Source organism: Labrus bergylta, chromosome 17 (assembly GCF_963930695.1).
Source record: "Labrus bergylta chromosome 17, fLabBer1.1, whole genome shotgun sequence".
Classification (NCBI taxonomy): Eukaryota; Metazoa; Chordata; class Actinopteri; order Labriformes; family Labridae; genus Labrus; species Labrus bergylta.
This window is the reverse complement of record NC_089211.1, coordinates 23,436,656-23,450,572: the sequence shown is the minus strand read 5'-3', so window position 1 is coordinate 23,450,572 and position 13,917 is coordinate 23,436,656. Positions and strand designations below refer to the sequence as shown.

At 39.1% G+C, this 13,917-nt stretch overlaps 2 protein-coding genes across 3 annotated transcripts in view; both read left to right on the top strand.

Moving 5' to 3' along the window:
* rph3aa (rabphilin 3A homolog (mouse), a) overlaps nucleotides 1-1,122 on the top strand; it is a 35,061-nt gene extending 33,939 nt beyond the window's left edge. For both annotated transcript variants that reach the window (XM_065965878.1, XM_065965877.1), the window contains exon 16: nucleotides 240-1,122. In XM_065965878.1, the coding sequence (XP_065821950.1) occupies nucleotides 240-373 (134 nt within the window). In that variant the 3' untranslated portion in view covers nucleotides 374-1,122. The remainder of the gene's footprint in view (nucleotides 1-239) is intronic.
* Nucleotides 1,123-4,707: 3,585 nt separating this feature from the next.
* Nucleotides 4,708-13,302, top strand: pla2g3 (phospholipase A2 group III). Its single transcript, XM_020652948.3, has 7 exons — nucleotides 4,708-5,417; nucleotides 7,649-7,781; nucleotides 7,879-8,013; nucleotides 8,415-8,761; nucleotides 8,847-8,976; nucleotides 9,767-9,877; nucleotides 10,995-13,302. Exons 1-7 carry the CDS (start codon nucleotides 4,883-4,885, stop codon nucleotides 11,209-11,211), a joined length of 1,608 nt encoding a protein of 535 aa, XP_020508604.2. The 5' UTR covers nucleotides 4,708-4,882; the 3' UTR covers nucleotides 11,212-13,302.
* The last annotated feature ends 615 nt before the right edge of the window (nucleotides 13,303-13,917 follow it).

Genomic DNA, 13,917 nt, shown 5'->3' with positions numbered 1-13,917 from the left:
TTGAGCTTTGGTTATTCAAGAGTTTTCGAGTCTGAGTTCCTACTTCAGGGGGCGTTCCTGATTATATTTCTACAAGCATTTGAGTATTTCTGACTTCCAAGATCCAATGGAACGCACCATTATTTTTGAACAACTGGACCCATTACTTCAGCCCTGTCATTTTTAGCAGGTCGACATTTGCCTTTTTCTCTTTGCGTGGTAAAAACGTTAATATGTACTTTTCCTCCCTGTCCCTCCAGGTGGATGTCAGTTGGGCATCCAGGCCAAAGGAGAGTGTTTGAAGCACTGGTACGAATGCCTCAAGAACAAAGACAAGAAGATTGAACGTTGGCACGTCCTGCTAAACGATAACACGGCCATGTTTGAGGATTAAAAAAAAACGTCTTCCCTTCTTATTAATTAAGTACTTGTTTTCTCTATTGTTCTCCCTGTGGAATATTGTCTTCCTGTTAACATCGGCAGACTGATATTATCCTCTTGCTTTTATTTCCCTTCATGTCAATGTACAAGCTGCATTTCCAATAGTTTTCAGGTGACCAACATGGATGTCCTTAAAGCTCTTTTTTCAATGAGGAGCGATCACTAAACAAAACCAGGAAGCTCACATTTACACTGCTATTACACTATCAGCTGTATGATATTATTAAAACCTTACCTGCCATGCTGTTATGACTGAACAAAGTGATTATACTCGTATTTTATGGAGGAGATTATCATTATCATAAAGTCAGTATGTCGTAAAGCCTCCACGTTCAGACACGAGAAAGGGAATTCCCGGCTCTCTGACCCCTTTTCTGACCCCACCTGTGCTTTTCTCATATGAGATCATGGTATGTTGCTATCAGCTGATCTGTGTGACCACATGTTTTGACTGCTTGCATCACAAAAACATCCACTTTGCTTGTGTAGTTGTGCATAAATAATGTGCATCATGCATTATGTTTTCTTTGGATAAGGACCGGTAAAGATGTATACGGTTACAGAAATTATGTGATAACATGATGGTCTCATTGTCACCTGTGCATGTGTGTCTGTCTCTAAAGGCCTACAATGCTTCTGCATGGTGTTTTAATTGTAAAGAAGTAATTAATGCAACTTAAAGCGTAAAATATTCCTGCAGAGGTATATTTGATGAATGCATTTCAATGCCAGGTTATCCGATTTGCACACGTTTTCAGCTAAATAATCAACACTTTGCTCCCTGATGTGTATTCATATCGGTGCATGTCTTAACTCATGTTGTAGCAAACACGTGGCTAATAAATAAAAGGATCATGGCACTTCCTTTTTTTTTTCTCCTCTGCTGGCTTCAAACGTGTTGTGACATGGCAGGAAACTTTGTTTAAATCAGGCGAGGTTTGGACCAATCAGCTGAGGCAGACACGCAGCGGAGAAGTTTGTGAACTTTGACTTCTCTTGATAAAAAAAAGAAAAAACTTGTCTTTGGTTCAAGTGGGTGAAAGTTTATGTACTCTGAACGATGTGAAAAAGTATGTCCTTGAATTTAAGCAAAGACATAATCTACCTTTCTCGTCTGTGGTGAGGATAAATCAAAAGATAGGGCTTATGTTTGAAAAAGAACAATCAATACAGCTGATCCGACTTCTCCCTGAGACCTTCAGACAGCAGGACAGACATAAGTTGCACATTTGCTGCAGCTTTAAAACTTTCTAAAGTATCTCATTTATTTATACAAAGGGTGAAAAAAATCAATACTTGAATGACTTGACTGTCAGCATATAGTTACACATAAAAAAGTCAATTTAGACAATACAGCCATGAGAAAAAGTAAAGAGTCACGATAATTCAGATCTCTAAATTATGAATATATGGATTCTAATGTTTTGCATTTTTCTTATTTTTAAATATTTTCTATGTCATGCGAAGGATGACTCCCTCCTTGATCAAAAGACTCACAGGTTATGACCTCATCCCCGGACCCCCCTCGTATAACCAGCAGCAACAAAAGCGAACTGATGCACTGTCAGGCCAAAATATTCTGTAATCAAACTTTGTACACGCCCCGTAATGTGGCAGGAACAGTGTGCAATGTAGACCAGGGGTGAAACTATGGAAGCCCTTAACAGAACATGCAGCCAAACACTTTATTTACTCCATTTTCCAGCGATAACAATAAATTACCAATTTATTTTTGTTGTTTTCTCAACATCTCAGCTGAGATGCAATTTAAGCACAAATCAAACATGGAAATGAATGTATCTCATACCTAGAGTTGTGCCGGGCTGTTATCTGACCCATCACAGTGACATCACAGCCCATTGTTTGCTTTCAAGATCCCCAAGAAAATGCTCCGACCCACTAGTTGAGAACCACTGATTTTGACCGCCTGCCTGTGAGGTGACAGCAGATTAACTGCTCAATGTAGCTTCTTCATATTAGGCTAAATAAATATTAATATTGGATTCAACTTTATATTTTTGACACATGATCATAAAGGAAGAATATGCAACTTTTTGATCCAGTAGATGTCGCCCTTGAGCACCAGCATGAAACCAAAACAAACTGCTGTTTGGCCACGCCTCCTCTATTCTGAAGCCTCCACCCTCCTCCAGCGACACACCTCCAACCCCTCTCCCCTCGTGTTCACAAGAAGGAGTTTAGCACAAGGGGGCGGACAAAATTGTAAACACGGCTCCAACAACAACACAGCCAGCTGGATTCGAGCTTCTCACACATTGTAGACAGTCATGACTCTGAGAGACATTTACAGAGGATACAGTATACTTGATTTCTGACATTTTTAAACTGACCCAATGTTATAGGTTGGAAAGCCCTGCAATAGTTAAGATTACATAACATTGAGCCATCACAACATTTAAAACTTAATTCTAGATAATATGGCAATTAATTATAAGGTGGTTAATTGTTTTTAGAGTGCAGGTTATTTTGACAAACCCCTTCAGTCCCAACTACGCTGAAGCTTTTCACCAACTGCAGTACTCAGAAACACACAGAAACAGACTTGAGTTTTGTGAAAACGGTGAAAGGACGAAAGGACGATTTCCTCTGGGCTTCAGATTTCACAAACGACCTTCATGGCTCGTCAGCCCACAATTCTTCTCTCCTCCCCCGAGTCCACTGTCGACCCCCCCTGCCGTCAGTGAAGGCCACATGTCATAAAAATTGATAATTAGCATGATAAGAGCTGACACTTTTTCCTCAGGGCAGCAGCATCTCTCTGAAAAAGAAATATAGCGGTTTTAGAAGGTGATGAAACTAATGTTCTGACTTCAAAATTCTTCCAGTGACAGTCAGTAAATCTGAATGAATGTGTCCTAAAGCTGTGATGCAAAAAAAAAAAGAAAACTAGTTCACATCAAAGTTTCCATATTTCAAGGGACAAGTGGTATAATCAGGATAGCAGGGCTAAGCCGTCCCGTTCTTTTACAATAATAAAGTTTTAAAGAGGACATATTATCCCCCCTCCTCCACATTTTTAAACAGTCCCCCTGTGGTCTAAATGAAACATCTGTGCTGTGCTTTGGTCAAAATATAACATGAATCAAGCACCAGAGGAGGTTTGTGACCCTGTGTAAACCAGCTCTCTCAGAACGCTCCGTTTTGGTGTGTGTGTCTCTTTAAATGCAATGAGCCGCCCCCTGAGTCCATGGGTGGAGATATCAGGGGAGGGGAGGGATGGGCGTTCAAAATGCATCCACTAGATGGCGACAGAAGGTCTCTCACTGTTGCTGCGGTCTAAATGACATTAATTTTCCGTCCGATCTAGGAAAAAAATGTTCTGTTGCGTTATCTCGCACTCGGCCTATGGCGCTCCTGCCCCCATCATTTCTGGTGATATTGCAAATATTTAGTCTGTATCTGTAAGTTTCTAGAAAATTGCCAGAAATGCAGACAAAATGAACGCAGATTACGCAGATAAGGCTCCAATCAAGAGCAACATTAAGCCTTAAATTGTTTTCTTTTTTAAAGTCCAAACACTGGAGCACCCTCTGCCATTTCGTTCCGTAGTGTACGAGTGACAGGTGTCATGACACGCCCACTTGTGTTGTTGATCATTTTGGGTTAAAGTCATTTAGCACACAGGCCAATGCCAAAAGTGTAGAGATGCAAAGAAACCAACTTAACATCTCTTAACTGTCAGTTACAATCAACTAACTTTAAACTCTTTTAATTATGTACAGTAGTTTGTCTTTTAAGTTAAAATGGCTGCGATCACTGCTAATTCCACAAAGCCTGTGTTTCAGCAACAAGCTGACAAAATTAAAAATACATTCTGGTCAACCTCTGGAGGATGATGTGCCGCACACCACAGCATATTTTCTTACATTTTCTGTTTATAAGCTATTCTTGGTCTCATCTGTGTTTGAAATGAGAAAGAATAGACTGCAAAAAAAAGTGAGTGAGAGAGAGAGAGAGAGAGAGAGAGAGAGAGAGAGCACTTTTTAATTTGATCAAATAGTAAAAAATGTATTCATTTGTCAGATTGTCATTAATGTATGAGTCATATTTGCAGATTGATAACCTATTTAGCTTGTGTGAATCGATTTGTCATAGTCACTGCCAATGGTGTGTAGTTGTGTGTGTGTGTGTGTGTGTGTGTGTGGGGGGGGGGGGGGGGGGGGGGACAAGGGGGAGAGAGAGAGAGAGAGAGAGAGAGAGAGAGAGAGAGAGAGATGTTTGAGTACACCGACAGGTCACATGACTCCTGATGATTTGCATGTTGCGTTTATTTTAGCTCCCCACCCGCACGCCTCCCGCCTCTTTTTTCTCATTTAAAGCCGACCTGGAGCTTGAAAATCGGTCTCAAAGTCCTCAAAGAGTGGAGCAATAACTACTTTCCGACTGTAGCTTTAGCTTTAGCTTTTCATTCATTATTTCTCGCTGTTCCTGACGCGCCACCATGACGCACATCGCTCCTCTTCTCACGCTGCTTTTCACATCATCAGTCGTGCGATGGGCGGCTGCAGAAGCGTCGATCCTCTGCCCCTGGACTAGGGCTTTACCCAGCGAACAGGTGCACTACACTTTTGTCCGGAGGGACCCCCGGCAGGCCTCTCCATCTCCGCGGCTCTACCACAGCGCCTGGTCCGGACGCACTCTGCTCAGCTGCGCCTGGAGCGAGCACGCAGGGGTGGTGCAGAACTATCTCTCTCTGTGCCAGGAGCGCACGCACGAGTTTGTCGATCACTCAGATGACAATTTTAATACGGACTTCATGTTCGAGGCAGGGGACATGTGCGTGTCTGTGGATTCAACTGATGCCGGAGGGCGCGCTGGGAAGAGGTCAGTGAGGAGCGTGGGTGGTTCATCATCTGAGAAACACGAAGGTCGAGCTGAGAGGTCAGAGGTCAGGAGCCGTGTGAAACGTGGATTTATTGTGCCAGGGACCCTCTGGTGTGGCTCAGGAAACAAAGCTCCATCATTTGATGACCTGGGTATGTTGTTTTAAATTAAACCATTAATGAACATGATAATAAAGTTAAACTTTGGTTACATCTAAAGGAGTCTTTAGATGAATAAAGGGATAAAAAATAATTCTCCTCAAGCATCTTAAAGCTCATGTTTTCAGCTGGTTATAAAACAGCCTTACATTGTTGCATCTTTATATCCTATAAAATCTGACAAATCCAGAATCATTATCTATATGGTATGAAACTCTGCCTCAAGACGATTCACAGCGACCTTTAGTCGACATTTTCCACAGCAGAGATGCTCGATGAGCGATGAAATTGGCTGTGACAAAAGCTGGATGAGATTTTGTTTCAAACTCTATTTACACAAGTACATGACAAGATCAGCAAAGCGGTGAGATGTCCCATTTTGTCTACAGGCGGCACCAAAATCAAGACCAAAAGTTCCTCACAGGAGCTTTAATTCGATAATTCAGTTTGTTTGATCCAGTAATGGAATTTTATGTAAATGTTGTTTTCCAAAAACCTGGATTAGAATTTCAAGAAATTTAATTTTCATTCAGCTTCCATGCATTTTAAGGTTTTATCAAGTTTTATAAAGTTATACAAAAAGTACATTTGCTGTTGTGTAAAGCTGCAAGACTTTGGAGAGATTGGTCAAAACTGATGCAGCACAGACTGAGATATCCTGATTATTTTTTGTGTGTTCAAACTGAATGTTATTTTTTGTGTGTGGCACAATTAAAGCTCCCGTGAGGAGTTTTTAATATGGTTATTAAACAAACTGAAATGAACAGTGATGCCTCTTTATGACCTACAAAACCAAATGAAACCATCAGTGACAATATAATTATTGCTGTATTGTTATTAATGTCTGAAATGGCTGCTGCAGGGTAGGTGAGATTTATAGCTGGAAAAAAACAATACTTACATGTAGGCTACAGGACAAATCAGCAAAGATGTGCGTTTCTGCTTTGTCCACATGGGGTCGCCAAGAAATCAACAAATCCTCACAGGAGTTTTACATACAAAGTATAAAAAAAGAGAAAATACTCATGTTATTTCTTATTTTAAACCTCAGTGAGATATTTGTCTGATGCTGTGCTGCAAAAAAACCTACATAGATTACTTACTCATTTTCTGAAGTTGCATCAAAAATGGTTCTCAACAGGTGGGTCTGGGCCCAAAAGTCGGTCGTGGAGCTCTTTTTAGTGGGTCGTGAATGTTTGTATGGAAAAAATGTTGTGCCAAAAAGCCTATGAAGCGCTTGTTTGTTTTGTTCCGTCTCTTTGTTCCGTCACGTTTTGGACTGTCTGAGGTACAAACTACACTTTTTTCCATGTAATAAATCTGTGGTCTCCTTTGCTATGTTTACACTCCATATTTACTGGCTAGCTTTTTTCTTTTCTCCACTCTGCATTTACTTGAGCATTGCTTGCAGTTGGCTTTTAACTGCATGTTTTAAATCTAGTGGTAGGAATGTGTATTGCATCGTCTTCATCAGAAGGTGCCACGATTGGTAGCTGTACATACCAAGTAGACACAGCCTCTTGGTTTTTAGATGAAATCAGAGTGGAAGTGATTTCAACCTGCATTTTCTTAATGGCCAGCAGGGGGCGACTTCATGCGCTGAAATCAAGTGGCAACCTCTAGTGTTAAAAATGTAGAACAAAAAACTGCAGTTTCTCAAATGTCCACTTGAGGCTGCCTGCAAAAAAAGGGTCACTATACCTCATATCCATATTCATAAAACTGTAAAGTTTTGATTATATTGAGGCGCAGAGTTATGCATACATTTGCGTACATTTGGCATGGATGAGTTGACTCACAGGTGGGCTCATTGCAGCTGTTTGTCAGTAGCCTGTCTCAGCTCCACCTCTTTGCCTGTTTATTGATTGATTAAAAGTAAGGGGAAGTCAGCATTTCCAATATGGCGACCTTCATCATTAGGCTTCATAATGCCTCTTCAGAAACCAACGGGTGACGTCGCTGAGACTACGTCCATGTTTTACACAGTGTATGTTCGCAAAAAAAGAAGTCTGATCATGTAGAATAATTTCATTCCTCAGTGATTAATTTCCTCATGAGCTTATGAATCTGAATCTATTGTTTCTCGTCTTCAGATTATCTATTAAAGAACAACTAATTTTATCAGTTAATGACTCGAGACGCAGGAGGGAATCAAAATGCAATTATGTTGCTATAATAATCGTATCATTTATCTCTGTCTCTTTCTCTCTCCTTGCCTCGTGCAGGTGTTTTTTCAGACACAGACAGCTGCTGCCGAGAACACGACCAGTGCAAAGACACGATCCTGTCCTTCCACTCACAGTTTGGTGTCTTTAACAGCAACATCTTCACCATGTCTCACTGTGACTGTGACAACAAGTAACTACACCACTTATTTAGTAACAAAAATACAACTAATTGGATGTGTTTTGGTTGATGTTTTTTCAAATAACAGGACTGTATGATTATGTTCTAGGTTTCGCAGATGTCTGATGGAGGCCAATGACAGCATAGCTGATGTGGTGGGTTATACTTTCTTTAACCTGCTGAAGATGCACTGCTTCGAGTTCTCCCACAGACTCCAGTGTACACAGAGAAACTGGTTTGGCATGTAGGTTAAGTTCTCATTTATAGAACCTAGGTTGATATTTTTACCACAGATACACTAAAAGTCCTCCTGCTTTCTCTCGTTCTACTTTAGATGCAAATAGTTTGGAGTTATTCACTTTGAGTTAGATATTATTTGCGGTGCTAGCTGTTGAATATTGTGACCCAAATTCCTCTAAAAAGAATTACATTGGCTTGAGTCTCAGCTGATTATTGCATTCAGCTCCAATGAGCACATGTGAGCATGCGAAAATGCTAAAGTATCATGGTAGCATAGTGTCTGTAGCCTATACCTGCTAATCAAAAGCTTAGCGCAGAAATTGGGAACATGTTAGCTTAATATTTAAATGACAAATACAAGTATCATACTCTCCTCTCAGTTTGAACCTGCGTTTTGTTTTGTAGGTGTAAAGAAATGAAACTGGCTCTGTATGCGGATGTCCATCCACCGTCACTGTACGAGTCTGAAAATCAGACTGCAGTCAGCATGAACAGCTCCATCATAAACACCACCGTACCCAGAGAACTCCTGGAGAGCAGCAAGTCAGACCCCAAGCTTCACTCCATCACTGCTGCTGCAGCATCCACACCTACGCCCTCGACCAGCTCCACCTCTGCCTCCATCACACCTGTCACCCATGGCAACGCCACAGCTGTAACAAAAACACCCACAGGATCCAAACCAGACAGGCTCGAAAACACTCTACCCACTAAAAACTGGACTCTGCCTCACCTGGATGCCGATATCACAGGTATTAGAACGTCTCTTCGGCAAACCAGCCTCTATTACAGAAAAAAATACAGCAACACATTTACGCTGATGCGTCCTCCCCACAGAGAGGCAGACGTCGTGTGCTGTGTACAAAGATCTGGACTGTTGCAGGAACAAGATCCTCCCCCGGCAGAAGAGATTTGGACTTCACAACCTGGAGACCAGGACGCTGTACCATTGCAACTGTACCAGCAGGTAGATTCAAGATTCAAAGATTCAAAAAACTTTACTGTCTATCACATTGTGACAGAAAATGACCTTTTGTTGAGGCTCAACATGAAAACATACAAACATTCACACTAACACTCGCATTAGGTCATAAACAGCTAAACGTACCCTAAATAGGTAAAAACATATATGCACAGCATTTAAAAAACATTGCTTATCTAGCCTTGTTTAAAGTGCTTATTGCAGTGGGAATAAAAGAGTTTCTATAAGTTTTCTTTTTCGCCAGTGGTACTTTAAAACGACTCTAAATCAACTAAGTCAACTCTAGAAAATATTGAGCACTCTGAGTATTTTTATAAGGTTTGAATGTGGCACTATGCCAGTTTTAAAAAAAAATTAAATCCCTAGCTATGATTGCTGATTTTTACTCGTAAAAATATGTATAGCAAGTCCCACTGACTGAATGTTTAGACTGCATGTTGTAGTGTGATACCATGTCAACATTACATAACCCTGAAAAGTAAATAATAGCATATGTAGATACGTATACAGACGATGTGTGACAAGGGTGCACTCACCTTTATTTCTGTCTGCACGGTGTCACACGGCATGTACAGTATGTGAATAAGGTGATTTATGAATCTGCACACAGCTGATGTGACGGCCTTGGACGTTATCCTAATCTCCTGTCTGCACACACTGCTTTCTTTTTCTGGTTTACTTTTCACCTGACTGCTTCGTTCATCCGCGGTATTTGTTGTTGGTTTTTCTTTTTTTTTTTGCACTGTCTCTGACGTGTTTTTGTCTGTCCTGCCAGATTATTCCAGACTTTGGCTAAACAGAGAAAACTGACCCAAGTGCAGACTGTCCTTCTGGGAAATGTGTCTAAGTCCTGCTTCCTGACACAGGACTGCACAGCAGACAACATGTAAGTATACAAACACAGACATGGCTCGCAAAAACAGACATTGCCACTAGGGCTGGGAATCTTTGGGTGTCTCACCATTCGATTCAGAATCGATTTTCGATTGATCATTGATTCATGGATTATATTTATGGATTAGTACATACATCAGGATCGACTCCAGTCAACTGTGAGACTGGCTGAATTTCTTGCTGCTCCTTTTGGCTTTCTACTGAGTTAAAGAGCTAGCGTTAGCGATTTTTGGAAGTTATGAACTGATTTTAAATCTTAGAAGAGAATATTTTTTTTACATAAATCGATTTTTTTTCCCACCTCTAATTTCCACGATACCAGATTTTTTAACATCCATATAATGTAGGGACTTGTTATTGAGTAATTTTTTATCTTTAATTACAAAAGAATTGCAACTAAACTCCTCCACACTGTTTAAAGTGAACACATTCATGGGCCACATTTCAGTTTCCAATATATTTTTTCTCTTATATTCTTTATTCAGATGTTGTGCAATATGGGTAATGTGAAATATATGTTGCTGTGTTTTCTGCTTTGCACTGGAGCAGAAAACACAGCTGCTGAATGTGTGCAGCACTGGAGTCCAGGAGGAATTTCCACTACGGGACAAAAAGAGTGGAATAGAAAAGAATAGATCTGTATTGTCATTGCCATAAAAACAACAGTTGTTGTCGGTGGCAGCACAGAAAGACGGGCCTGCTGCGTCTGACCGTGCCACCATCTTTCCTGTGTTCTGTGCAAAACATAAAAAGAAGGGTATGGGATTTATCTCTTCCATGGGACTGCTAATAACTGACATCATCTACACAATCAACATTAATGTTTGCATCTTAAAAACAATAGGAAACACTGATTTTATCTTCAAAAATGTGTTTATTTGCACAGTCACTATTCACCTAAATAGCTGTCAAAAATGTAAAAGGGAATAAGAAAGACAATATTCCTCTCAGTCTAATGTAGTAAAATAGAGGTATAGATATATTAAAATGTAAAATTCTTATTGAAAACAAGAATCTAAACATTATACTTCTGTTAAAGAAATGGAGGAGATGTGCTTCAGTTAAATACAGCATGACGAATCTCCCTTTGCTTCCCCCTTGTTTAACAGCTGTACAGCAGTTCCGGTGCAAGCACAGCTTCCTCAGCCGGATAAGAGGTTCGGTACAGACATGGAGGAGCAGCGCCATCTGCAGGCCGTCACCCAGAAGGTCAGACGGCTAAACAGCAGGCGAGGGAAGAGAAAAGACAGAGCAGTGAGGCTGCACAGACTGTGCCTCAAGATGAGCCGAGCCAAACACAGCAAGATGCTCATCAGCAGGATGTGAGCAGGGAGAACTTGTGTAAATGTTAATATTATATAAAGAGTTTAAGGGTTCAATGTTCTAATGTGATAAATAAGACATTATACGATAAGCAGCAGCAGATTAAATCATCCTAATATTGTGAAATAATACATTTTATTATTTTTTAGGTCATTTTTCCTGCTAAAGGTTTTACTTAGTATAAAAACTGAGAACACTTAATCTCTATTAACTTATTTCCAAACAAGCTGATGACATAGAAAACAGAAGAAATAAGATTGTAGAAAAGCTGGAATCAAATTAAAGTTTCCTGCAAAGAAGGAGGATGAATCATTTGGTAAAGACCAGCACATTCATCATCTTTATTGTCTGCAGAGTATCCATACTATGAACTATTTTATGTCTTATTTATTTAACATTGAACACATTGTAGTATTTTGTGTACATATTTGAACATCAGGGATGTTGTGAATCTAAATTGTGACCAAATTATGGAAAAATAGACAACAAAAGTATACAACTGTACCTGCAAAACATCAGCTAAGCTTGATTTGGCATTGAGAGCACTTGAACTGAATCTTGAATACTGACGTTAGTATTTATCTCAAAGCATAACTTTGCCTAAGAACAATTTCAGCTGCTAGCTTGTTCTGCTATAAATCAAAATGTCTTCCATGAAAAGGATTTGATACTAGTGTCTCTCTTTCCTCGTTACAAAGCGAGGACATTTTACCGACCTTTGACTAAACCTTTTCAAACGTTTAGTCTGTATAGGCACAGTGGTGAGCGTTCAACACTCAGTGTGGTTGTAAATATTTGTAGTATGAGTTGAAGAAGATTTAGAAAATGACTCAGCAATTTTGTATGTAAATATTTGTACATAAAAAGTTTGTTGGAATATTCCATTTATGACGTGAGAAAGACATGTATGACTGATGGACTTATAAAGGAATAGATTGATATTTTTGTAAATGTGCTTAACATGAAGCTAAAGCTGAGGGCTAATCTTAAATTAAGCAAACACCAGTTTGAGGGGGAAAACTAGGCTGACGTTATCCAAAGATAACAAAAAGCACAGATAGCAGTTATCGCAAAAGGAGGAACAATGAAGTCTTATTTTAGTTTAATTTCTTTAAATAAAGACGTGCGTGCACTAATGTAATGTACTAATGTACTAATATGAGCAAAATTGGTGCGTGAAAAAGAAAATATGCCTCCAAAACAAAACAAAACAAAGAACATATCCATGGCACCTCCCGGGCTCCGTAGTTCAGAGCGATAGTTGTTATTAACCAACTTTGTAAAGAGCTAAACTAGCTCCTATCCTCTTAATGTTTCAGTAGCGGGAACCTTTAGGTCGTTAATGCTAGATAATTCATGAAAGCTGAAAACACACACAAAAATAAAAAAATACAGATCCATTTTTAAACAATACAACATAAAATATCTACGCTACAGTTTCTGGTAGTAGGATTTTGTCAAGTTTAGCCATAGCTAGCCTAGCAGTTTTCCAATTGTTTCCAGTCTTTATGTTAAGCTAAGCTTTTAATTTTTCGTAATTGCACATCTTTCAGCCTGAGAAAGTGAATAAAATGTCTCCTAAAAGGTGAAACTTTTTAATGTAAATGAGCCAAACTCGCACCTTATCGCAATATTTGAAGCTAACTTTTATTTTTTTACTTTGCAAAGAGCCAAACTAGCTCCTATTGCCTTAACCAGCTTGTTTATGGTTAGATTAATCCATGAAAGCACCCTATAACACACAGACAAATAGAAAAATTACAAATTACAAATCAATTGTTAACCAATTAACGTACAGATAAAATGTCTACTAGGCCTTTATAGTTTCTGGTGGTAGGATTTTGTCAACCGTAGCCAAAGCTAGCCTAGCAGTTCAGTCTTTATGCTAAACTATGCTAGGATAATTGATAATTTCACATTTTTAGAGCTGAGAAAGTGAATAAAATGTCAACCAAAATGTTTTCCTGTTTAATGAATATGTTATGAACACTTGCCTTTAAAACTGCAAATGTTACCTGTTTAATAATTTATTGTTTTCTGCTGTTTTTCTTTTTGTTTTTGTCAACCCAGTAAAAGTTTCAAACCTTTGACAAATTGTGTTAAATTATTCCACAACAACAAACACTGAAGAGCATCATCACTTTTAACCTCTGTTTTTGTATTACGACACCATCACACCTAATGATGCTAATCGTCCCTGACTGAAGAGTCATTTTTACAATTTCACATTTTTAGAGCTGAGAAAGTGAATAAAATAATAATATATTTATTTATATAGCACCTTTAAAAACAAATGTTTACAAAGTGCTGTGACAGACAGCAAATACAGCAAAACAACAACAGAACAGAGATCAACAGAGAGGGCAAAATTATAAAAATGCAAATAACAGGAATAATATGGAGTCAACAGGCAGGTATGGAGAGGCAGTTCAGTACAACAATGAAGGAAATTAGTTTAAAATCAATCAGGGGAAAACAAAATTAAGATTGAGGGAGAGTGGGACAACATCACAAAAAATGTCACACAAAATGCTTTCCTTTTTAATGAATATGTTATGAACACTTGCCTTTAAAAACTGCAAATGTTACCTGTTTAATAATTTATGGTTTGCTGTTTTTCTTTTGTTTTTGTCAATCCAGTAAAAGTTTCAAACCTGTGATAAATTGTGTTAAATTATTCCACAACAACAAACACTGAAGAGCATCATC